The sequence below is a fragment of the Protopterus annectens genome, chromosome 3.part0 (genome assembly GCF_019279795.1).
Source record: "Protopterus annectens isolate FY-2018-M chromosome 3.part0, PAN1.0, whole genome shotgun sequence".
Taxonomy (NCBI): Eukaryota; Metazoa; Chordata; order Ceratodontiformes; family Protopteridae; genus Protopterus; species Protopterus annectens.
In genome coordinates, this window is record NC_056731.1 from 1,595,027,749 (window position 1) to 1,595,055,185 (window position 27,437).

Below are 27,437 nucleotides of genomic sequence, written 5' to 3' on the forward strand. Positions count from 1 at the left end.
GATTTGGAAACTATTTCACAGGGGCCTAAAGGAGTTTCAGCCTCCACCTCAAAAAATCCTTTGCCCTCCAACAGGGAAGCTAGGTCATTAGAGAGATGGGGCAAAAAGGTTTACATATCCACTACCTTATCTATGAGAGCTTTAAATTGCCTTTTTCATATGTTACTATATCAGGATTATCTGTTAGATGATTTACAAAAAACATTAGCCACTCCTGATCCTTTAGACAGGAAGACTTTGCAGGAAGCTGTACATAACACTCAGCAAGTAAGCAATCATTTCCTGCAGTGTGGATATGATGCACTGGAAGCTTCATGTAGGGCAGCTATGACAGGGGCAGTCATTCGTAGACATGCTTGGTTAAAAGATCAACCTCTACCAGATCATGTTAAAGCAAAACTTCTGGATGCACCTTTGGAAAAGAACAAGCTTTTGGTGCAAATGCTAAGGATGTGTTAAAGACCATCAAGAAAAAGCAACATCAGTTCAGACTGTGAAAGATTTCCTCCAGGTTCAACCCCCCAGATTCAGTAGGAATTGGCCTTCAAAAAACTGGTCCTTTCCTAATCCAGAAAAATTTCAAAGGGGTAAGAACAGACGTGGCGAGGAAGAGGCCAATACAGAGGCCCTTACAGGGGACGACAATGGCAGCCAGGAAACCAAAGAAGTGACGCAGGGGTTTCACCTGCCCCACAACCACAATCTCAATGACTTTCCTCTACTACCGCCTACCAGGGAACAACTAGAAGCTCCCTTGGGAAATTATCTCTGTTTGCAGAAAACTGGCACAGACTGACAAAGGACAAATGGATTTTGGACATTATAGACCGAGGGTACAGGTTTCATTTTCATACCTTACCAAGAAAACAAGGCATGCCAAACCTACCACAAAATCAGAGGGCAGAGGCTATCAAGCAAATCACTCTGCTGACTCAAATGAAAGCAATAGAAAGAGTTCCACAACAAGAACAAGACCAGGGGTTTACTCAAGACTGTTCCTTGTTCCAAGAAAAGAATCTCAATGGAGACCAATACTGGACTTGTCCGCATTAAACACCTTTCTCATAGTACCAAAGTTCAAAATGCTGACTCTACAGCAACTCCTTCCCATGCTGGGCAAGGGGTCGTGGCTGATTACTCTGGACCTCAAGGAGGCATACCTGCATGTCCCTATCGGACACAGCTGCAGAAGATACCTCAGATTTCTTGCGGGGCCAGAGCATTATCAATTTTCAGCATTGCCATTTGGCTTATCTACTGCGCCCAGAGTATTTACAAAATGCCTGGCTTCAGTAATTGCTCATTGCAGGCTCCAGGGTATACAAATTTACCCGTACCTGGACGACTGCCTCATACAAGCGGACGACAAATTGATGTTGACAAAAAACCTGGATTATGTCATACGATTACTTCAAGCTCTGGGATACACAGTCAACTTCCAAAAGTCAAGACTGCAGCCATCCCAGCAAATAATCTTCTAAGGAGCCAAACTAGACACAGCCTCTCAGATGGCTTACCTGACAGAAGACAAGCAAGAGAAGTTAACTCATTACTTCAAAGGTTTAGCAAAACTCACCCAGATGACTGCAAGGAGATTCCTACAGGCCCTGGGCTACATGGCATCCTGCATTCTCCTGGTTCCATTAGCAAGACTACACATGAGAAAGCTTCAATGGTACCTAAAAAGCATTTGGTCTCAACACAGCAACAACTTGGAGACAATCATACCACTCATTCCACGTCTACAAAAGGAATTCCTATGGTGGGCCTCGGTGAGCCAGGCAAACACAGGTATGTCATTCAAAAAACCACAGATAACACAGACCATGACTACAGGCGCCTCAGACCTTGGATGGGGCACATGGAAGGCAGGTGTATACAAGGACAATGGTCTCCAAAGGAAACACATCTGCATATAAACCAAAAGGAAATGCTGGCAGTAATGCATGCCATTGAGGCTTTTCAACACCAACTCCAGCAAGGCCATTTAATGATACGGACAGACAACACCACTGTGATGTGGTACATAAACAAGCAGGGGGGCACCCACTCTTACCCCCTTTGCAGACTGACAATGCAGCTTTGGGAGAAATCACTGAATCTGAACATCCAGTTACAATCCCAGTTTGTTCCAGGAAAAGACAATGTGTTGGCGGACAGCCTAAGCAGGAATTTCACAGATCCACACGAGTGGAGGTTACATCCGAAGGCCTTCAGACAACTCACTTGACATGGGGCAAGCCAGAAGTGGACCTATTTGCCTCTCACCTCAACCATCTTCTACCAAAATTTTGCACAAGGACATACCATCCAAAAGCTTGGAAAATAGATGCCCTCTCATTCAACTGGAACTCCCTAGCAATCTATGCATTCCCACCTCTGCCACTGATGACCTCAGTATTACTAAAGATCAAAGCAGAGAAGCCCAAGGGAATCATAATAGCTCGGACTGGCCAAGGCAACACTGGTGCCCACTACTACGGAGCATATGCCACACCAGGATGTGGGCCCTCCCCAGTGGCCTCTACTTTTGACTCAACACAATTTCGAAACACTGCATCCAAATCTTCTGACACTGCAGCTAACAGCCTGGGAGATCCCATAAATAACTTCAGCTTATCTCTCTCCAAGGAAGTTCAGCGGATACTAACAGAGGCTCAAAGACCATCCACCAGAAAGGTTTACTTAGCAAAGTGGAAAAGATTCAGCAATTGGAATACCAGCAAGGGACATGATGCATCATTGTTGAACATCCCACTCATCTTGGAATATTTGGCAGATATGTTAAAGAGCGGCCTCTCATATTCTTCCATAAAGATACATGCATCTGCTATTTCAGCTAGATACAACACTGATCCTCCTGTTTTTTCTCACCCCTTACTAAGGCAATTCCTCAGGGGAATCCAGAACATTAAGCCGCCAAGAAAGGCCCCAGTGCCAGCCTGGGACCTCAATTTTGTCTTAGAAAAACTGACTCTACCTCCATTTGAGCCAGCAGCTTCAGTTGACTTGCAATTTCTCTCATGGAAGACAGCTTTCCTGTTGGCAATTACCTTAGCAAGAAGGGTTTCGGAGCTTCAGGCCCTAATGGCAATACCACCCTTTATCATTTTTCATAGAGACAGGGTTTCATTAAGGGCCAACCCTACTTTTATGCCAAAGGTGGTTTCTAGGGTTTCTTTAAATCAATTCATCTGCCTGCTTTCTTCCCCAAACCTGAGAGTAAGGGGGAAAGACTGTTGCATACCTTGGACATTCACAGACAACTTTGATACTACCTGGACAGAACAAAGGCCAGTAGGAAGTCTGAACAACTTTTTGTAGCTTACGCCCCGGCAGTCCAAGGAAAAGCAATTTCAAAACAGACTATTTCTAAATGGATTGGACATTGCATCAGATTCTGTTATTCCTTTCATGGAAAGACTGTTCCAGCTAATGTCAGACCACATTCCACCAGAGCTACTGCCACCTCTACAGCATTCTTAAGAGGGGTGCCTACCAAGGACATTCTAGAAGCTGCTACATGGAGCTCCGTGCATACATTCTCCAGACACTACAATCTCCCTCTATACTCCAGATCCAGAGCAGGCTTTGCTTCAGCAGTCCTGCAGGGTTTGATTGCCACACCATCTCTTTCCTAGAGCATACCTCCTCCCCCAGCTAAGCTATGGTATTCTACCCACATGTTATGACTGCAGTTGCATTCTTGAAGGACATAGTACAGTTTTGTACCTACCATAAATGTAGATGTCCGATAGACATGCAACTGCAGTCGGATTTTCCCTCCCTCCATACCCCTCTATGCCTAGGGTCCACTCCTATCCCTGTTACTCTTAGCTGGGGATATCTGTTATGGTGTATTTGTTTTATTGCTCATTTATTTGTTTGGAATCCTGTTTTTGTCTTCCAATTTGATTACAGCCTTCCTTGGAGGGCACCTGGCATCTGGGGCAAGAAACACTGAAGAAAATGGCGTCGGCTGATGCTTATGTACTCCAGCCGCTCTGACGTCGGAGAGAAATGAGACATCAGCCGACGTTGGACCCAGACTTTGGAATCCGGCCGACCGAGGGCTGCCTGAGGCAGGACAACCCACATGTTATGACTGCAGTTGCATGTCTATCGGACATCTACATTTATGGTAGGTACAAAACTGTACTTTTCTCCACTTCCAGTAATTGTAAAAGTCCAGGCTTGCCCCTCCAGTGCGAAACATAATTTTGGCTTCTCAAAAGGTCTCCATGAAAAAGGTCTGTAAAAGCAAGTGGAAGAGGTTTTCCATATGGGCTTCTAAGAAGACTGTGGACCCTTTTTCAGCTCCTACCTCGGCCATTCTCCTTTTTCTTAGTACTCTTTTTCAACAAGGAGCCAGTTTTTCTACTATAAAACTTCAGCTGGCTGCCATACCTGTTTTTCATACTGGAGAGCGGTCTTCCTCTCTTTCTACTTCCACTTTATGTAAAGCTTTCATGAAGGGCATCTTTCTACTTAGACTTCCAGTAAAAGACCCCCCCCCCAACCCCCACCTAGGATCTTACAGTTGTTCTTCAAGGCCTTACTCAAAAGCCCTTCAGTTGCCCCAGACAGTTGCGACATGAAATTTATTTAATGGAAGACAATTTTTCTGATAGCCATTACTTCAGCTGAGAGAGTGTCTGAACTTCAAGCCTGATCAGCCAAACCTCCCTTCGTCATATTCCATAAAGACAGAGCATCTTTATGAACTAACCCTTCCTACATGCCTAAAGTAGCCACGGAATCAAACATTAATCAATTCAGTTGCCAAATTTCTTCCACAAATTTTCTAATAGAAGTGAATATATTTTGCATTTCCTAGATGTTCATAGACTATTATGTTTCTATCTTCACAGAACAAAGAAGTACAGAAGGTTTGATCAGCTGTTTGTATCCTTGTCACCAACTCGTTTAGGTCAAGTAGTTTCCCAAAATTACCTTGGCCAAATGGATTACTGATTTGTATTTTTCACATTTATTCCCTAAAAGGTATTGAATTTCCTCAACCTCTGAAAGCCCACACTACCAAGATCAATGGCTACTTTATCTGCATTTTCTTCTAGAGCCACAGTTGATGAAATTTGTTTTGCAGCCACTTGGCCAAAGACTCGTACCTTTGTCTCACACTGCAAATTGGACATTATCTCCAGAGGCAGGGCTTCTTTTGGTTCGACTATGGCTGGCAATATCCTTCCTAGAGGGCCACCCAAGAGTTATTTAGCTGGTGACTATGGCCCATCAGTGAGGAAGAATGAAAAGAACAACATTAGATATAGAAGTTGTGTACTTACCATAACTTGGCATCTGTGTTGTCCATTTTTCATTCTTCCTCGCGTCTCTCCCAACCATCCCCCAGCCTTGTCTCTATGAGAAGTTACCTAGAAGACTTTGGAACCCATAGGTTCTAGGTTTGGGCACCAAACTACTACTTTTTCTTCTGTTCTGTTCATTTATCCTTTGGGCGATGGGGCAGCAAACTCGATCTGGCGAGCTAGGGAAGGTATGATGTATGGAAGAGGGAGAAGCTCAAGACTCTGATCCAGAGGTCTTGGAATGCGGCCAAGTCAGATCCAATATTGGACCCAAAACCCATCATTGAGGAAGAATGAAAATGGACCACACCAATTCCAGTTTATGGTAAGTACATAACTTATATTTTCATATACACTCAACCTTCACATTTGTGTGATTTAAAAAAAAAATAGAAAAAACACAGGTTGCACAACCCTTACTTGCTTGCCTTGTTTGTGTTGTGTTTATTACATTATTTTATTGAGTTGCTTAGTGCTTCTACCTCTCTCACCTAAATACATTTACATTTTCTGTAGCCAGGTGAATAGTAGTATCCTTAATTAGCTGTCTTGCATCTGTGAGAAGGCAGTATTGCAGTCTTATTCAGACCTTCATCATAAAATTGTTTCAGGTAGCCTGCACAAAATCATAATCTGATCATCTGGAACCACTTGTACTACTACTTTGAAAGGGGATTGTGCAGGAACATACAAGGCAAATAACAGTCACTTAAGATGGAATTTGGGTTTATGCTCACTGTGATTCATTGCCAGTGACAGAAAGCCACAAGTGACTCAGTTTTATTTTCCTGCGTCTAGTCTTAATGCATTAGAAGGACTTTATTATGTGTTTGGGATTTGGGAGGAGTAGTTTGAAAATACCTGTGTATGGAGAGAAGAGATCTGATGAGAGGTATTCATCCTTGGTAACCTATTTTAGGCAGGTGTTATGACCACTCAGTGCAAAAAAAAAAAAAAAAATTCTCCTTATTTTGGCCCAGTCATGCTTGCGAGTTCATTAAGGACAAAAAGCCCCAGTCTGCTCTCAAAGAAAAAGTTGTTGACTTGAGGTCAATTTTAAAATCAAGTGAGACATTTTCGCTTCTCTTCCTCTTGTTTATTTTCATTAAAGTGTCTTTTCTAGCTGTTTCTGTCAGACTTCTAATACTTTGTCTCTTTTTACATCATTAAACACAGGTCCTTCCATTCCTAATTCATTCCTAATTCTTAACTCTTTTGAAAGTGTGCCTGTGCTTGGGCCATTCCCTTAATTGCCAAGCACACAGGCTTCCTTTTTTTGCTATTGTGCAGTCCGCAGTATTTAGAGTTCCTGTACCTGTTTGAGCTTCAAAGAAGCTAGTTGCTTCAGGCATAGGAAGACGTTTCAGACTTTTAGTTTCTAGAGCACTATCCACAATACAAACAGGGCATCATACTTTGTAGACTTTTTGCTACAGTGCACAGCAGTTGTAGACGTTTTTGATTCGTCTTTCCTAAATAAACAAGAAGTCAAAGAAAATCTTTTTTTTAACAAAGTTTTGTTTTCTGTACCCTACCACCGCTTATCACAGTAGTGGCTTCAGTCAGCTTTACTGGCCAAGTGCAATTTTGTCTTGTCCTAAATGTGGAGTAAAGAAGCTACTTCTTTCCTCATATGCTACTTTGAAACGCTTTTTTTCAGGAATTGCTCTTTAGTCTAATTTCACCTAATTTTAAAGCTGTTCAGGCCCCGTCTGCACATTCCAAATGTAAAACTCCTTTCATTTTAGACTGCCCCTAGTTTATCACTTTGATTAGTAAACTTATGGAAGCTCTTTCAAAGATGAGGTTTGACTATCTAAAGTGTCTTTCCCTCTACCTTTGGTTTAGGATGGTAAGGCAATTAATTTATTTGTTGAGAGTCACTTCTTCTCATTGCCACTGGCCAGTCGTCATTTCTAGGAACTATTTTGACAGATCCAGTAATGTTTACCAATGTTGGCCCCTCTACCATCCTTACCTGGTATTGGTAGTCTCTGCATTTGGCCCTTCAGTAATAAGGCTGATCTTGGGTTTTATGGCAGTAGGCTTCTGGGCCCCCAGTACACTTTCCAGAAGACCTTGGTTTCATTGCCTGTTCTGGTGTTAGCCTTCCTGCCTATAATGTAAACTTTTTGTCAGGTACCTCCTTAAAGTGCCTTTTGTCTTTTAAGTAACCATCTGGCATGTCCCCTCATCCCGCTTCTGTACCAGAATCTAGGACTATCCCTATGTCCTTCATCCCTTCTTTGAGTAGGAGGGCTTTCACTGTAAACCACCAACCAGCAGGCTTAGAAGGGGTCTGAAAAAGACTCAGTACATTGCTCTTCCTTTTGACCTTCCCACACAGGACAGTGATGAAGAGGAGTGGGACAGCATCCACTTCATCCTCCAGACAGAGCAGAGTTTGGAAATATTACTAACTAGTGGAGTGGAGTTGGGGTGCTGGCTGACAAAAGCTTTCAGTTTTCCCCAGCAGAGACTTCAGCTGGTCTTCAGTTTTATCCCTTCAAACTTGTGTGTGCCTCCATTTCCTTAGTGGGCATTTTGACAGGTACAGTAAAATAGCTTGGGAAAAGCTGCAAACAGCAATACAGTAGTTAAGAAGCTGACCATATTTTCTAGATTCCAAGAGAATGTTGATTTTTGGAGAGTCTCTTAAACCAGATACTCGCATTTAAAATGGCCATCTGCAAGACTTCTACACCTCAGAATATATGTGTACTTCCAACCAGAGTAATAGACAGGTTTCATGGGATGCATCTCGGATATCATAGAATACCAAGCTTTTAACCTCCGAGACAGCACATTTTCCCACTGCAAGTAGTTACCTCCATTCTCTTGGTTCATTCTGTTGTGGCCTTGAGCCTTGTGACAACTTTCATTTTTATGGTACTTCAACTGGATGCATGTTTAGTGACCTCAGGTTTTCAGTCATATTTCCCAGCCAGTATCAGTTTTGAAGGCCCCTTGATTGTATCTGCAGTGGTGGTTGGACTTGTCAGACATTCAGTCTAGACATCCATTTTGTAGACTGCTCAGGCTGCATTGAGCAGGGACTTATCTGGTATAACTGTACACCCTAGGAGGTTTCACTTGCATATTTCTGCCATAGAAAGAAGGATAGTTCTGTCCCTTTCTGCCTTTCAGGACTTATGTTAGAAATAGTATTTTCCATTCAGTCAGACAACATTGCTGTGGTCCAGTATATCACAAATGGAAAAGAGTGCATTCCTGCGAAGTGTTTTGGAAGGATTCTGTTTAATTTCTCATTGTTTTGGGTTTCTAATACAGTGACAGGAATGAACCCCATTCCTAAGTCGGGACACGTGTGCAATTAGTATTGTTGGAAATGAGTGTGTGGCAGTGGACCATCAAGATACAACACCCAGTAATAATGCACATTCTGAAAGAGGCCAGCTGTCTTCTTTTGCTATATGAATGAGCCACTTAGTTGCAGAAATAATCTCTTGTCTCTGAAGCTTTTCAGTGTTTTTCCAGTTTGTCTCTCCATCCAGCATCTTTTTCCTGATCCCACATCCATGTGTGAAGTCAGATGCCACAGGCCACCGATGATGAAGCAGACTTTTTTGTTTTCCTCATTTCATGTGATGATGAAATGTATCTAGCAAGTCGAGCTCTTCAGAGCTAAGGTCATTCAGATACCACCTTCTGGCCTAGGCAAACCTAATTCTGTCTTTCTGTATCCCTTTGCCTTTGAACCATAAAGAGGCTTTTGAATCATCCCTTAGGTAAACCTTTCCCAGACTTTTGCATTCTTAAGCAAACAACCTTACTTCTCAAATTTCATTGATAGCCAAAGTTCCTACATTCTCCCAGAGAGTAGTTTCCAGCATACAGTGAAAATTGGACCTTTTTTTCTGTTTGGGTGACTAATAAAGGTATATACTGTTTAACAGCACCTGCCCACTTAGTCCTTTTTTAATCTTTATGAAGTCCTTGACATTACGGTCTCTTTATATATCACAATCCATGTGGTAGCCACACGTGACTTTGTCTGGTCTGAATTATACTTCTGTTGTTGCCTCTGTTAAGGTTTATAAGGCCTCTTTTCATGCCAAATTCTTTCTCAGACCGTCTTTTGGAGATTGTCTCCCTCCATGGGGCATTCACTTTAGGCTAGAAAAATGTAATCTTCTGCCCTTTCAGCCCACTGTTTGTGTGAATATGGAGTTCCTATATTGGAAAAATGGTTTTCCTGCTGTCTATCACCTAAGTGAACAGAGTCAGAGTTATAAGCTCTTTCTTTCAAACACCATTATTATATTTTCAGTAGGAAAGGGATGACACTTGGAGCCAGTCTGTTTTGGCATGCCCATAGTTACCATGAAGTTGATTCTAAATTAGTCAATCTGCTTGTTTATTTTCCCTGAATACTGTGATTGTGATAAAACTCTCCTTCAATGTATGGATGTCCGCAGTCATCTTATTTGCATTTTTTGGTGAACAGAACCAGCACTGTTGCAAATCTGACCAGTTTGTATCTTTTAAGTCATGAGTAGTGTGAGAAAGTAAGCTTACATGTTTGAAGTGGTTAACTAATTGTATTGACTTTTGTTATAATAAATTTGGAGAGTTTCTTCCTGTTGCCTCTAACACGGTCCAGTTTTCTGTAATGCTACTGTAGAATACCTTTGTGAGACAGTACAAGTAGGGCTTAATTTCCAGGATCAGTAAGCTTTTGGGGCAGCTGCTGTTTATGGTGCATTTCCATGGTGATGGCCACACAAGAGGATTAATATCTTAAAGTTAACCAAGAAGGACCTCATCTGATACAGTAATGGCGCACTTGCATAATGATAGGTCTGTAAGAGGAGTCATTCTTTTTAACATGGCCTTCCTCCAAATTCCACACCTTTTTTTTTTTTTTTGTCTTTACTGGAATTGTGTTTATCTTCTGCTTTGCCTTTTTCCCTCCTCTACCAGTTCAGTACTGTGTACTAAAGTAGTAGCAGATGAGAAATGGGTGATGGCTTGATGGGAAGAGTTTTGTTTGCTGAGAGGTCCTAAAGTCTGTACCATCAATCTTAAAGGTTCTGGAAGATTGGTCTTGTTACAGATCCATCATAAGGGAGAGTGCTTACCTTTTGTTTAGTGTTTCTGGGTTGAAAGTCAAATATTTAAAGCAAGTATTAATTGTCAGAGATGTCAGAGTTTGTAATGTAGTATATTCAGTTGCATGTAAGGAAGAATCAGTTTAAACCTCCTGGTGTTGAAACTGCAAAATGAGCCTAACTTGTGAGTTAGTAATGCATCTGGGCTTGGGCAGTAAGCCTAATTGATACTTGTGTGTGACAGTATGTTTAAGGTCAGTCAGTTTGAGTTTTTCTTTTTTGTCATTGTATAGGTACAACTGAACCCTCTACACAGCCAGTTGTTCCTGATCACCAGTGGGATGCTGCTTTAGCGCCAGTTGAAGATGAATGGTCTGGATTAAGTAAGTAAATAGTGGAAGAGTTTTGCTCATACATAAACTTTTGACATTTTAAAAAACATGTTCTGTGTTTATTTTCATTGTTTAAAATACTTAATGATGCACATCATTCAACCATATGCGTCTCTCTCTGATTTAGCAAAACTACTCCCCAAGATTGTCTCCATATCTTAGCTTTTTTCTCCACTATTCAAATTCTTTGTACAATTTAACAATGTAGCAGAATAGTATCAGAAAGGGAAAGATGAGTGTGCAAGACATCCATTTCCTTCAAAATGACGGATATCACTGAAGTGAGTGAGGTGCATCAGAATTTGATACTGATACTCCCAAGTTCAGAGATTGATTGGGATTGCTAGTGGTCATCTATTAGAGCTACTGATTAGGGTACACACAATACAAGTTCTTTGAGTAGAGATTGAATAGGCTTCATTTGTTCCTTGTAGATCAGATGGTAGTTAGGCAAACCTGTAGCAGAGCTTACTGCTTTGGCAGCTGTCTTTCAGTACTTTACTGCATCCTTTGCAGACACAAGCCAGTAAAAATTCTGCATAAGCTATATTTTAGTACACTTTATACCCATATTGCTTGCACAGGGAATTATCATGGTTTATCACCTGAAATGCCAATTCTTAGGCCCTGGGTACTGCCAACTGCTGTATCACTTCTTCCTGTAGCCCTTTTCAGGGGGTCCATACCCTGGCCAATAATAATTTGTTCCCTTGAGTATCTGGTGCCTTCTTGGCTACCTCCTTCAAGTCTTGTAAAGTAGGATCTGAGAGCTGAGCTTGCCTTAACTCCTCCTTGATGACCCTTCTAAGCTCCCCTTTCCAAAGGACATGTGGTGGTGTCTGCCAGTTATGCCTCAAGTTCTGGCCGACTGCTATTACTTATCTCTCTCCTTGATGTAACTCCCTTCAAGGAACAGCCCAGTACCTTTCATCTGCTGTGGCTCATGTCCTAATTCGTTGCTACTAATCAGCTTCCCCTTACTGCCTTCCCTCAAGATTTCCGCCATACTTGCCTACATTTAGCAGCATGTATAACAGGGTACTACATTATCATTCCCTATTAGGACATTAGCAAGGGTGTCTTCCAATACAGCCACTTGCTTGCTACCTCTCCCCATTTTCCATTTCAGATGCACTCTGGCCAAAGGTACTTAAAAAGGGTTTCAACATAAAGCCCTAACTGGACTAGACTGGACAGGACTGCCCAGACAAGTACTGCATCAGTCTGACCTCTGCAGCTTTGACTGTGGTTATGTCTGAGGCTGTGTTCCTGTTTGCAATGGCCTCCATCCCTTCATCCTTTGTAGGATCCATACATTTTGTTAGTTTGGTACAGATACTAACTCTAAACAACCCACAAATGTTATATTGCTATTATTGCTTGATACTTCCTGAGACCTGTCCCCTTCCCCTGATGCCTTCATGGACAACCAAGACCGCACGTGCCCCATTTGGTTATATTTGAATCTTTTAACTTCAGAACCTGTGTGTGTGTGTGTGTGTGTGTGTGTGTGTGTGTGTGTGTGTGTGTGTGTGTGTGTGTAGCTGAACCCATGTATTCTTCTTTGTCCTGTGCAACCTGCATAAGCTCCCCTATACCCATGTGCAATGCTGCGTACAACCCTCTCTGTGCAGTGGCAGCTTGGCAGGTAGGTAAAAGTTTCTTTTCCTGTCATCTCTTCAGCAGTGTTACATTCTTGGTCTGCCCACCATATATATTCTGATGTACTCAGACATAGTACATAGCTTGTTCCCTGACCAAAAGATCTGCAAATATTTAAAATGTGGTGACCTTACAGCTACTTACTCACAAGAAAAATAAGTGCTGATTTTTCCAATATATTCTGTTACACTTTCATGTGCCTTTCTGTTTTATTCCCTAAACCTTTTACATTCATTGTAGCTACTGTTACAGTACTGAGTCTTGAGAATTCCTTCCTAAAGGATTCTGCATTCGAGCCAAATACTACAGAATTTCAACATCCCCTAGATGACTGATGCCCTCCTCTACCCAACTTTAGGGCATTGATGGTATAAAAGAGTCATCAGCTGGCACTGTATCAGTCCGATGTAGAATGCTTTGTGTTGCATCATCAGTTCATCGTCAAGCACAAGACCAGATGCTTGTCAAAGCTAGGTACCCAGTTGGAATACCTTTTTCTCATTCTTTTTATTGAGAGATGTTTCAGATAAATGACAGTTAAGATCAACAGCTGCCTTACATTTGGAAAATAAATTCCTCACAGGGACTCTTATTCCTGTTGGTTGTTTTGCTAGGCCCTGAGCATGATGACCCTAATTGCTAGTTTTGTGCCTCTTTTAACAGAGCTTTTAGATGTAGGGCTGACTCCCTCAGAGACCGTCGTGAAGGTACTCTTAGGCCTACACACGGAATGTCATCTGCCAATCCCCAGGCCAGCATCCAAAGAAAAGCATTTGAAGGAAAAGGATGTTGGGGAAAGTGACACCTTTATGGTGTCAGTCTTTCCAACCTTGCTCAAAATCATTGGTTTAGTTGAGGCGCTTTTGCTGTACCCATGACTAATGGGCGCAAGTCCTTTAGGTTGACTCACTATGGAGGCCACCATAACTTTGGATCCTTCCATGTCCTCATGAACCAAAACCAGGTTAGTGTCCATCAGGTCTGGCGCCAGTTTTCAGGTTCTAGCTTCTGATGCACATCCTCTGTCATGGAGGGGAAAGGACAGAATTACTCCGGTGGTAGGGAAGATGTCCTTCTTCCCTGCAGTATTCATCACATATGGGTGAGTGCCAAAGCTCTCTGTGAGGAAGGGGGTGGTGGTCTAGAGGTGGTCTCCAGGAATCCATGAAGGACAGCCCTGGCAAAGCCCGCCCTGGCTCTGGAAATATGGTCTAACTTGTAGTGTTTGGTGAAGGTGTGCACTGATTACCAAATAGCTGCTTCAAGAATAGTAGAGGTGTCCCAAGCTCTGAAGAAGGCTCCTGAGGAGGCCATAGCCCTGGTGGAGTGTGCTTTAACAGTACCTTGCAGGGATTTCACATGGAATTGGTAGCAGAAGTTGATAGCTTTGGAAATCCAGGTTGAAATAGTTTGTTTAGTTACTGCCTACCCTAGGGCCCTGGGATGGAAGGAAACAAAGAGCTGCTCAGCCTGTCTGATGGATTTGGTTTTGTGCAGGTAAAATCTGAGTTGCCTGTGCACATCCAGGGAATGGAGTACTCTCTCACTGTCTCTCCCTGTGGGTTAGGAAGAAGGTAGGAAGGTGGATGGCTTAATTTAGGGGAAGATCATTCACTACCTTGGGCATTAAGGAAGGGTTGGTTCTAAGAGTAACCCTGTCAGTGTGGAATACCAGGAAAGGTGGAATAGCCATGAGAGCTTGCAGCTCTGAGACTCTTCTGCCTGAGGTCAAGGCCATGAGTAACACAGTTTTCCATGTACAGTGTTTTTTGGGAAGCTTTGTCTGCTGGCACAATAGGAGGAAGTGTATACTTTTGCAAAATATAGTTGAGATCCCATGGGGTGGAGATGGCTTCCTGGGGGGGGGGGTCTCAGGTGAAGGACCCCTTTAAGGAATAATTTATCTGGTTGTCTGGACATCAGGGGGGATTCCAGAGGAAGGCATGCTGAAATGGCAGACAACTGGCTTTAATGGAAGAGTAGGACAATCCTGTCTGCAGTAATTCACACAGGTAAGACAGAACTAGAGAGGTCTCGCTAGCAGTCCCCTAATTGTCTTTTGAGACACCATATAGAGAATCACTTCACTTAGAAAGGTAAGATTTTCTTATTTTGGTTTCCTGGCCTCCTGCAGGACAGTGAGCATGTCCTCATTGTAAAGGTGTCTGAAGGGGATCAGAATCCTATCAGCTACAGGATGAGCTGCAGCAACTGCCACTGTGGGTGGATTTGGAATCTCTTGAGCTGTGTGAGAAGGTCCACTCTGAGGAGTAACTTGTGGTAATTGCCCTTGGATAGTTGTAGTAGTAGTAGGGAAAACTAATACTGTCTTGGCCAATAGGGAGTCACCAACACGACTTTTGATCTCTCCTGCTGAATCTTCAGCAGGACCTTCTGTACAAGTAGGAAGGGGGGAATGCACAGAGAAACGTCCCCCTCCAAGAGATTGAGAAGGCATCTGTTGCCATTGCCTGAGGATGTGGAAGCCTGGTGCAGAAGTAAGGAAGTTGCCTGTTGATGGAGAAGGCAAACAGGTCTATTTGAGGTGTACCCCACTAGTGGACCAGGTCCAGGAAAACATCCCTGTGAAGTATTAATTTATGGTCGTTTGTCATGAATCTGCTGAGAGAGTCTGCCTGAGCATTCTGCAGTGAAGGAATGTCGACCGCCTGCAAGGTAACTCCCTGGGAGGTGGCCAGGTCCCACACTCGGAGTGCTAGTCTGCAAAGTAAGAAAGATTTGGTCATCCCTGCTTGTTGAGATACTACAGCACTGTGGTATTGTCTGTATAGATCTTTAAAGGTCCCTGTTGCAGATAAGTTTGGAAGGTCCGAAGGACCAGGAGAACTGCCCTCATTTCCAAGACATTGATGTGTTCTTTTTTTGTGTGGCTCTGGCCACAGTCCCTGCACTTTCAAATGGCCCAGTGTTGCTCCCAGCCCAAGTCTGAGGCATCCGTGTGCATGATCTGTTTGGGTTGGGGTGGTTGGAAGGGAAGATTTGTGTTGAAGTTCGCTTGCTTCAATCACCACTGGATTTCTAGTTTTGAGGCAGGGCAGGAGGGGAACCCTGTACTCCAAGGGGTGTGAGTGCTGGGTCCAGAATGACCTTAGGTACCACTGCAATTTTCTCATATGGAGTCTTGCTAATGGTAACGTGGATAGTGGCTGCCATGTAGCCCAGGAGCCTGAGATACTGCCTTGTTGTCAATTCTGTTGTCTGAAGGACCAGAAGTAGGTGTTCTGTCAAGTTTTCCACTTTTTGTTGGGGGAAGTAGGTTCTCTTGATGTCTGTGCAAATCCTGCACCCCAGGAAGGTGATGTCTTGAGAAGGTTCCAGGTGGGATTTTGGAAAGTTGATCTGAAATCCCAGGGATTGTAGGAGGGAAATGGCAAGAAGCATGTGTTGCTGGAGGGTCTCCTTGCAGTCTGCCTGTACAAGCAGGTCATCCAGATAGGGGAAATATCTGGATTCTCTGAAAAGTGGTGTATGTGCCCAAAAACAAAATCAACTCACAGTTAAACCAGTAAAATGCTCCAATCAATTCTATCAAAACTGTTTGTACGATATAAACCTTAGTAAAATGAATCTTTTCATTTATACGATATAAACCTTAGTAAAATTAATCATTTCACCAACTAAATGAAAAGATTAATTTTACTAAAATTTATATCGTACAGTTTTGATAGAATTTTATGTGGTTCAATGTTTCTCCAGTAGATGGTGCTAATCTACTACTATCATTAAATCATAAACACAGTAGCCGCGGTGTTATGGCGGTAACATTGTTACTTCACAGCAAGAGGTTCTCCTGTTCAATTCTCGGCGTGGCTTGGGGAGTGCCTTCTGTGTGGAGTCTGCATGTCCTCCTCGTGGTTGGGTAGCATTCGAAAGACATGCGTGCGTAAATGGGCGTGCCTTCGTTGAAGGTTGGGCGTCGAGCTGGCACCTCGGCATTTCGGGGGAAAAAAATCTACTGCCAATCATTAGCGGACCGGAGTTCCGCTGTGGCGACCCCTTACCGGGAAAAGCCGAAAGACAAACAACAATTAAATCATAAACACAGGTGCTACTTATGTGTTGTATTTAATTTTATTTACTGCAACTTTTATCCACAACTACTTTATATTTATGTACATCTACTTGTATATCTACTTTTTTACGTTATGGCTTTTAATACATGAAATTTTAACCAAGTTTTTATATTTTTTATATATTTAACCTATTATTCTATTCCCAAGCCCTTCTGTGTTGGAGGGAAGCCTTCTAGCTTATCAGTGGGAGTGGTAAACACTAGGTAGCCCATCTACCACAAGAGTGGTTTCTGGCCCAGAAATTGTAGTTTATTGGCTGTTTGGGCAGTTTTTCCATCTCTTTTAACCTTCTGGTTTGAAAGCCCACGTTTGCACTCGTTTGCCACCTTTCCAGTAACTAGTCAAGTCCAGATACAGATTTGCTGTATCCATGACTGCTTGTAAGCTTCTGAGCGCCCCAAGCCTTTCTGTGTTGGAGGGAAGCCTTCTAGCTTATCTACCACAAGATCCAGGTATAGATTCTTAGTTTTAGCACTTGAATTTGCTTATTAGTGCTCAGGACTTGTTCAGAACTTGTTGTTAGCACTAAATAAGCTACAAATTACTACAGCACTTAACCTTCCTCTTTACCTAGAGGAAAACAGTTTTTGTACTTACTTTCTTCACTTGCTTAGAGGAAAAACAGCTCTCATACTCACTTTCCTCACTTGTCTAGAGGAAAGTAGTTTTTTATTCAGGCATGTCCAAAGGTCATCTCCAAGTGTTCTCTCCTGTCTTTCTGATGAATCTGGGCATCTTGAGGCAATGTAGCAATTGCCTTATGTACACAGACAACCCTCTCCTCCTATCACCCAACACCACGCTGTGAGAGATGCAGTTATCTAGCCAAACTGGAGGTAAAGCTCTCTCCAACCAAGACTGAACTTGACAGTCAAGAGGAGAAGGTAAACACTTGCACCACACCACATTCCTCGCATAGTCCCACTAAACCTACACCACCAAAATCCACACATAGAAAAACAAAAACATTCGCAGAGGCTCTCAATAATAATCTGCTCAAGCAACAGAGACCTCCAAAGCAGAAACACAAGCAACCTCCACCCCCAACACAACCTAAATGACACACAGCCCACAGACTCAGTGTGCCAATAAACCACAGCCCATAAGGCAAACCAACATACCCAACACACTAGTCATAGGGTGACTCTATAGTCAGGCACATTGATGTCCCACTCACCAGGCTAAACAAGGAGAAGGTCACTGTCAGCTGCCTGTTGGGTGCCAGGATCCGCCACATAACCCACACACCCAGGTCACTCCACAACAAGTACAAATATGACTCTGTCATTGTCCATGTTGGTGTGAACCACCTGAGACGTACCTCTCTGGACTACATGGAAGAGCTCTTCGATCTTGTAGCCCAGGCAGGTATGACCTTAGCCCTTGAGTAGCATCCTGCCATCGCCCAGAATGATACCGCAGTACAAGGACAATATGATTGACTTCAACAAATGGCTAAGCTTCTGGTATCATTCCGGGGGGGGGGGGGTCCAGTATCTGTCTACCTGGGACAACATGGTCGACAGACCACGATGCTTTGTCAGAGATAGCCTGCACCTGTCGCCCTTGGGATTCCGGATACTGGCTAAGGCTCTTGCCGCCCCTATAGTGCCTTTTTTAAGCAAGGTTCAAATGACAAATTCACCATCGTAACAGGAACAGGCAAGCAAAAACTGAGGGTAATGCTACTCAATGCTAGAAGTCTAAATCTCAAAATGCACTCACTCGAGGCAGTTCTTAAAATGGAGAACATCGATATCTGTGCAGTGACTGAGACCTGGTTCAAGGCTCTAGAGAGCACCCCTGCATTACCAGGCTATAACTCATACCACACTTTTCGGCCATCTAACCTGGACCAGAACACCAAAGGCAGAGATGTGTCCATATTTATTAAGGATATCCACATCTCCAGGCTAGTTGGGCAGCAAAAAGCATCCAAAGTTATCCAAGTAATTCTTGGCAAAACTGCAATCCAAATTGTAGCTTGCTACAGGATTTCCCACCATGCCCCAGGATTCCCACTCCTCTTTTCTTGATATACTGGAAAATATTAGGGTTCAAACAAATACCCTAATAATAGGCAATTTCAACTACCCCACCATTAACTGGGAAAACTACTCATCTACCAACTCCTTTGCTCAACGCTTTCTGGAATTAATAAATTCCAATGACTTGGACCAACTTATCCACACCTCCACCAAGGGCAACAATATCCTAGACCTAGTCATTACCAACATGAGTGACCGGTGCTCCACACCTGAAGTCAACTCCTCGTTGGTCTGATCCAACCATAAGCTAATCACCCTAGATATCCGCATCCCGTCCCCACCCACCATTAAGAAAACCACGTTAAAAAGTTTCTCCAAAGTCAACTTCATGCTTCTTAAGACAGAAATGATGAACTTCATGACACCCATGTAGATGGACAATACAGTTACGACTGCTGAATCCTACACAGATGCACTCTATAAGCACTTACATGAGTGTATGGATCGTGCTATCCCAAACAGAACCAAGGTGCTATCCTCCAAAGAAAGGAAGCCAATATGGTGGTCCCCAAACAAACTCTACAACAGAAGGAAGAAACTGTTGCAAAAGAGAGTAAAGTCCCATGAGTGGAGTTGCTCCCTGGTCAGCCTCAGTAAGAAGCTGAGATCCCTTATAAGATCCTCCAAAGCTAGCTACAAAAACCAAATCACCACTGATTCTAAGGGCATCCACAAAGCATTCTATAGCTATGTCAAGAATCTCACTGGCAACACCCAGGTCTGCTTTGAGTTACAGCACAACAGCACGAAAATTACAGAACCAACTGATATTGCCAACATCCTGGCAGATAGGTTCAGTGCTAACTTTACCCCCCTCTCACCCCCTAAAGGGCCCGTATCTATACAGGAAGAATGCAGAGTCCCTGTAATCACATCTAGGCAGGTAAAAGCTGCACTCTCTAAAACCAAAAACACAGCATCCATGGGACTGGACAATATCCCAGGCTGCATTTTATACGAACTTCAGAACGAACTGGATCCCCACCTAAGCACCATATTCAGTCATAGTCTCACGTCAGGCTTTGTGCCCACTGAATGGCACACAATAACAGATGTTAGGTTGTCCATCTCTCCTTCGTTCTTGCTGTTTGGGTTCGGAGCCAATCCTCGGCTCCGACTTGGCCATCTTCTATAGCTCGAGAGCTGTTTACTGGCTCGAGACTACCCTTTATCCCAGTATGCCCAGCATCAACTTGCCAGATCTCGTTTGCTGCTTCAGCTCCGAGGTTGCTTCGTTACTGGCTCAGGCTTAGTATTGTTTTGTGTTACATATTTTTGCTGTTCTTGTAAAATTTTAATTGTAAAAGTATTATTAACCTTAGTCTCTTAGTACTTATACCCTTTATCACCTTATATTGTGTGTGTGTGCTTTGTTGGCCGTCGTTCCTTTCCACAGGCCTCTTTTTCCCTTGAATTCGTTTTAACTTAGGTTAGCAGTTTAAGTTGTAATAATTATTATAACTTTTTTTCTTATTGTTATTGTGGTTCTTTAGTTTGTTGTTGTTAGGAAAATGTCTAAAGATACCAAGGTATCTAGCTTCAAAAAGTGTGACTCTGACAGATGTGCACACTAGTTGCGTATATTGTTTGGGCGCTGTTCACCTGCAGGACTCCCGTTTTATATGTCACGCTTTTAATCCAAGGGTCCTGCAGGAGCACAAAAACAAATTAATCCTTTGGGGATTATTGAAGCCTCAGGATTCTCCGGCTAAAAGTACTCAGCCAGCGAAATCCCCTAAGTCTGTCAAGCCATCGGCTCCACCTTCGGAGCAGACTCCTTTACTTGACCAACCAAGTATGTCGGTGCCCGCTGGCAGCGACAATGCAACCCCTCCGTCGGCTCCATCTGCTATTTCGGAGTCGTCTCGGAGCCATAAGAGACTGAAGTCTCCGTCCTTGGAGCCCATCCACTCGGCACCTCAGTCACCCTTGTTACAGAGTGAATGTAGTCGTCATTCTTCCCACTCCTCTCGATCCTCTAGATTATAGGATCATGATGTGGAGAGAGTAGTAAGTAGGTTGCTTTAAGTCACAGGCCCTGGCAAAATTACTGTCAACGGGTATCAGCTCCAATCTCCTCTATTTCCGTTCCTCCTCCGACTGCATTTAGCTCGGAGCCAGAGACCATGAATCTGCAGGTAGTAGAACCGTCAGCACCAATAATCATCTGTCCTTCAGTTCCGACGTCGGCTCTGATTACCTCGATTGTACCTTCTATCGAGGGTTCAGAGCGCCGGGGCTCTCTTGTTGGCTCTGAGGGGGGGAGTGGCATCAGACCCTTGTCCGACCCCATTCCCCCCCTCGGAGCTTCGACACAGGTGAGCTCAGCTCCAGCATCGGCCTCGGATCCATCACCCTCGATGCGGAGAAGGACTCCTGTCTCTTCGGGGCCGGAGCTTTCTCTGCCTAGAGGTCGGGACGCCTTCGATGTCATACGGAGTGTGCTGTCCCCTGAAACAGCTCTACTGCCAGCTCCATCGGCTCTGCCCCCGTGGTTTGTTCCAACCTCTACTCCTCCTCCAGACCCCAAGGATAGGGAACTTATGCCCCAGGGCACCCCATTGGGTGATCCCTCTTCTTCTGAAGCCTCCCCTGATCACTCGGAAGAGCCTGTCTGGAAGAAGAAGTGCAAGAGGAAGCACATAGACTCCCTTGAGTCTGTCACCTCAGATACAGACATGGATGAATCTGAAGGGTCCCCAAGGTCCCCCTCTGAAGATGTTTCCTTTTCGGGCATCCTTGAAATGCTTAGACAGAGGGGGGACTGGACTTCCCTAGCCCCTACTGAGGATGAGTCTGTATACTTGGACGCATTTGGCTCCCCGACCTTCCCCCTCCTGGGTATCTCTTCCTTTCGATCCACTCATGTTTGTAGTGGCTCAAAAGGCTTGGTCAGCTCCAGATTCTGTGGAACCTACTCCGAGGAGACCAAGCAAATTTATTACAGCCCCCCAGGACAAACAATTCCTCTCCAAAGGTGTGCCCGTTGATGCCATGGTGGTTGCAGCAGCCACAAAGAAAGAGTTAGCAGAAACCTCTTCATCTGTTCATCCTCCAAACAGAGTCTCGGACGATGGACATATATGGAAAGTGAATGTTTGCTTCAGCGACCTTTTCGATGAGGTCCCTAAACTGTCTATGCCATTTTACACATCTTCAAAGGGATCTCCTTTAAGAGCTTGGAGATAGCCTTCAAGATCCTACAGCTGAGGGAGTACCAGCCAAATTAGCTTCTCAGCTTGCGACTTTTAATTCCATAGTCAACTCCTCCTTGGGGCTGATTTCCTATGCAGCCGATGGAGCGAGCAGGGCCACAGGGACAGGTGTGGCTCTCCGGAGACATTCTTGGATGCGGGATGTATCAGTTTGCGGAACCCTTTCGAGCATCCTTCACCAATACTCGCTTTGATGGCTCCTTTCTCTTTGGGCCTCAGGTGAAAGACACATTGACTAGGTGTGAGCAGGAAGACAAGACTCTCTCTGCCGTGGAAGTCCATTTTTCCACCCCTTCCAGACCTTATCACAAGGGTCAGAAGAGCGGAAAGATGTGGTTCTGAAAATCCCAGGGACCCTTGCCTGACACACGTGGTGATTTTTTTCCCCCCAGGGGCAGAGGGGGAAACAACAATAACAGACGCCGCCCTTGTGGCAGAGGGGGACCGCAAATCCAGGGTGACAGAGAAACTTTCTTTGCCAAGCCCTTCCAGCATCCCTGAAGGGTTGCCCAACTGCTCACCTCTGGAGGCAGTCTGGGAAGGCTTTCCCTGTACCCAAAAGCCTGGCAAAATATAACAAGAGACAGATGGGGTACTATCCATTATATCCGGAGGTTACAAAATTCCCTTCCATCAATCCCCCATAGAATCAAAAATGTCCATTCCAGATGTCCCACCCAATCTAAGGGATCAAGCAGTCACAGAAGTTTCAAGACTGCTAGAAAAAAAGAGCCATTCAAGAAGTCCCCGCAGACCAACTAGGATCCAGAACTTACTCAAGGTTCTTTTTAGTACCAAAAAAGATAGGGGACTGGAGACCAATACTGGATCTCAGCAGATTGAACAAATCTGTACAAAAAGAAAAGTTATGGATGGTGACACTGCAGTCCATTTTCCCTTTACTGGGTCAGGACAATTGGATGTGCTTGATAGATCTTCAGGACGCGTACTACCATATCCTCCACTGGGAGGGTGGCCTAATGGTTAAAGTGTTTGCCTTACAAACACAAGGTGCAGGGTTTGAGTCTCACAAGGGATAATTGGCTAGGCTTGAAATGGCTCACAAGGGCAGTTAGCTTAGTACTAACCTATGAACCTATGAACCTAAGATGGATAGATGCTCCAGGAGATTTCTTCGCTTCCAGGTAGGGGGCAGTCATTACCAGTTCAGAGCTCTGCCCTTTGGTCTCACCTCAGCCCCCAGGGTGTTCACCAAGTGTTTGGCAGTAGACACGGCTCACCTGAGGTGTCAAGGATTCCAGGTGTTTCCCTATCTAGATGACTGGCTCCTTACTGCTACCACCAGGCATCAACTCTTAGAGGCACGGGGTTATACAGTCACATCATGCACTCAACTAGGCATTACAGTAAATTTTGAAAAATCTGCCTTGTTGCCCTGAAAGTCTGTCACATACATAGGAGAAGAATTAAACACAAAAGAAATGTTTGCAAGATTACCACAGGAAAGAGTTTCCACTATTCGTCAGCAAGTGTTCATTCTAATGCAGAGGAAAAGGATTCAAGTCAGATATGTCCTCCAAGCTCTAGGATCCATGGCAGCTGCCATTCTTCTTGACCCATTAGCGTGTTTCCACATGAGAATCCTTCAGTGGCTTCTTTTCACGCAGTGGTCATTCCAGGAGCTACCCATGTCTCACATAATCCAGATCACAGAAACATGCAAAAGACACCTTTCTTGCTGGATGGTCTCCCCACTAGTGATTCAGGGCAGATCTTTCATACAACCCCCTCCGGTAGCCACAGTGACCACGGACGTCTCCCTGATAGGGTGGGGAGGGGGCATTATCTAGGCAGGACAGTCCAAGGCACTTGGCAACCTCGCTAGTACAATCTGCCTATCAGTGTCCTAGAAATGAGAGCGGTGCTCCTAGCATTGCAAGCCCTTCAAGACTCTCTTCCTTCCAAACGGACAACATGTCAGTGGTGTGGTACATCGACAAACAGGGCGGGACCAGGTCTTACCCCTTGTGTTGAGAAGCACTCAGACTGTGGCAATGGGCGATTTCCTCCCAATGTTTTCTGATAGCAACACACATCCCTGGGAAATCCAGCGTCATAGCGGACAGGCTCAGCAGAGCTATCCTCATGCCTCACGAGTGGTCTCTGAATCAGGAAGTTGCGGATCTTATCTTCCGCAAGTGGGGACAGCCTTGCTGCGATCTATTTGCCACTCCACAACAAATGCAGCAGCTACTTCTCCTTACTTCCTGTTCCAGGTCATATGCCCAGAGATGTTCTAGTCCACGATTGGCCTCCGGGACTCCTTTACGCTTTTCCCCCCTTTCCCCTAATACCAAGACTCGTACAGAAAGCAAAATCGTTGGGTTGCAAAATGATCCTCATTGCCCCATATTGGCCTTGACAGATATGGTTCCCGTTCCTGCACCTCCACCTTCTGGATCAACCGTGGATTCTGGACCCGGTTCCAGATGATCTGATTCATCAGTCAGGCGGGTTGCACCAATCCCTTCAAACTCTCCAGCTCACAGCTTGGTTACTCCACTTCCAACCTTAGCCAGGCTTTCCAGTATCTCCCCAGCAGTCCGTGATATTATTGTTTCCTCACATAAGTCTACTACGAGGAAAACGTATGCTAGTAAATGGAAACGTTTTTCTTACTGGGCAGAATCTAGAAATTTGGATCCTTTCTCAGCCCCAGTCCATGAAATTCTTTTCAGTCTGGTGCGGCTTCCGCTACCATTAGAGTACAGCTAGCTGCCATTTTCATATCGGTATGTTTAATTCTAGCATAATGTCTCATAAGCTGTGCAAGGCCTTTATGAGAGGAACATCTCTTCTTAGACCCCCAGTTAGAGATCCTCCTTCTCCTTGGGATCTCAATTTAGTTTTAGTTTCCTTAATTTTGCCTCCCTTTGAACTGGCAGCATCATGTTCCTTAAAATTTCTTTCTTGGAAGACACTTTTTCTGGTTGCTATCACTTCAGCTAGACGTGTCTCAGAACTTCAAGCACTGTGTGTTCATCCTTCTTACCTGGTGTTTCACAAGGAAAGAGTTTCTCTGAAGACCAATCCATCCTTTATTCATAAAGTCTGCTCAGAGAACAATTTAAATCAATCCATGGATCTCCCAGTTTTCTTTCCCAATCACAGCAACAAGGCAGAATACAAGCTCCACCGACTGGAAGTACACAGACAATTGCGTTTTTACCTCCATAGAACTAAGGAACTAAGAAAGTCAGACCAGTTATTTCCTTTTTATGCTTTCAACAAACAAGGCCTTCCAGTTGCTAAGGTGACCTTATCCAGATGGTTATCTGATACTATTGCCTTTATTTATCAGTTACAAAATAAAGAGCTACCAGCTAAACCAAAGGTTCATTCATCTAGAGCATTAGCCACCTCTGTAGCCTTTCAGTCTAGGTTGCCCATAGACTTAATCTGTGCAGTTGCCACTTGGGCAAACCCTCATACTTTTATCTCTCATTACAAGGTGGATATGGTCTCCCGGAGCAGAGCTTCCTTTGGTTCTACTGCTCTGAAGAGTCTGTTCCAATGAGCCACCCGGGATTTTAGGTGCTAGGGACGCTGTCCCAAACAACAAGAACGAAGGCGAGATGGACAACTTAACATAAAGAAGTTATGTACCTACCATAACGTTCCATGTTAGTTGTCTTCATCTCACCTTCCTTCTTGCGTCCCTCCCTCCTTCCCCCTTCCTAGAGGATTGAGAGGAGTTCCTTTTGTTTTCACTGGCTGAGTATCTTTAATTACTTCACATGCCAGGTAATTTATGACTCTCTCCTTGTTTAGGTGTATTGGACAACCAGTTTTTAGGTAACTGGTTACTCTACTTATGTCTAGTGTGCGCTATCACAAATGAGATCTGGGTAGCTGACTCTGGGCATTCTGGGACAAGGGGTAGCCTCGAGCCAGTAAACAGCTCTCGAGCTATAGAAGATGGCCGAGTCGGAGCCGAGGATCAGCTCCAAACCCAAACAGCAAGAAGGAAGGTGAGATGAAGACAACTAACATGGAATATTATGGTAGGTACATAACTTCTTTTTATCCCTCTCCACAAAGGGGGAGCCACCACTGATCCTGGGAACTATTGCCCTATTAGCCTGACGAGCCTGGTCTGCAAGGCCATAGAACGTATCATCATGGAGCTCATAAAAAAAAACATTCGTAACCTCCAAACTCTGGACCCCACCCAGTTCGGGTTTGTGAAAGGCAGATCATGCCTTTTGAACCTGATCGACTTCTTTGAGGCAGTTACCAAAGCCAGATGAGGGTAAGTTGGTTCACACAGCCTATCTTGACCTCGCCAAGGCTTTCGACACCATCCCTCATTCTGGAATTATAGCTAAACTCACTAAACTAGGTATAAATCCCTATGTCACAAGATGGGTTGCCAACTGGCTCACTGACAGAACCCACACTGTAAATGTTGCAGACTGCAAATCTGACTTCAAACCAGTGACAAGTGGAGTACCACAGGGTTCAGTCCTGGGACCTCTCCTGTTTGGTATCTATTTCTGTGAAGTACAGACTAACACAGAAGGCCTCTGGCTAATGAAGTTCGCAGATGACTGCAAGCTAGGGGCCATAGTCGAGTCCCCAAATGATGTGGACATCCTACAGAAGGGCCTCACTGAGACAGATGCCTGGTGTCAGAGCCATGACCTCAAGCTCAGTGCCAAAAACTGCATTGTCATCCCCTTTGGTAAAAACTCTATACCCATGAACTACCACATAAATGGCAGTCTACTTAATGCCAAATGTGTGATGAGACCTTGGGACCCAGGTGGACAGTAGTCTCTCCTTTGATAATCACATTGCCACAGTAGTCAGGAAATCCTTCTACGTGGCACACTTCATCACAAAAGGGTTTTCATCCAGGAAAAAAGAGGTCATTGTTCCCCACTGCTCGGCACTAATTAGACCCATTATAGAGTACAACGCCCCTTTTGGAATATACCTCACAAGACATCTGCAGCAGCTGGAAAGGCCACAGAAGTACCTCACAAAGAGGATTACTGGCCTCAAACAGATGCCCTACACTGACCATCTCAAAAAACTCCAGCTTTACTCTGTAGCATATCGCCTACTCCAAGGAGATCTCTACCTAACATATAAAGCTATGTTAAACCCAGAGCTGTTGGACATGCTACACCTAAAGAAATCCCAATCCCTCTGAGTTGCACGCTCTAGGGACCGAAACCTTGTCACCACAATAAACAGGACATGCTGGAGGGATAAATTCCTGTCCCAGAGACTTCATATACTCTGGAACAAGCTACCCACCTGTGTCAAGCAAAGTTCCTCATTAGCACTCTTCAAGAAAAATCTTGATGAGGGGATGGGAAATAGGAAATACACCCCGGGGATCACTTCTGTGGCTCTGCTCGACAGGGGCACAGGAAATTAACTTACTTGGGTGGCGTAAACCAGGGAACCTTGTTGGTTAGTCTTACTTAGGCCCCTGGGCCAATAGCCTAGTACCTACCTATGAACCTATATTCCTGTTGATTTTAATGACGAATTGACTGGAGCATTTTATTGGTTTAAGTGAGCGAGACAAGGTTTTTAAACAAGTGACCATGACATACACACCCATCTGATGAAGTTCTTTGAGACGAAAACAT

The 27,437-nt window shown here is 44.3% G+C and overlaps 1 protein-coding gene across 1 annotated transcript in view; it reads left to right on the plus strand.

The window, feature by feature from the left end:
* The window catches only part of MTDH (metadherin), a 1,697,336-nt gene that overhangs the window by 838,484 nt on the left and 831,415 nt on the right, over positions 1 to 27,437 (plus strand). Inside the window, exon 8 of the mRNA XM_044065932.1 lies at positions 10,693 to 10,782. Coding sequence (XP_043921867.1) covers positions 10,693 to 10,782 — 90 coding nt within the window. The remainder of the gene's footprint in view (positions 1 to 10,692; positions 10,783 to 27,437) is intronic.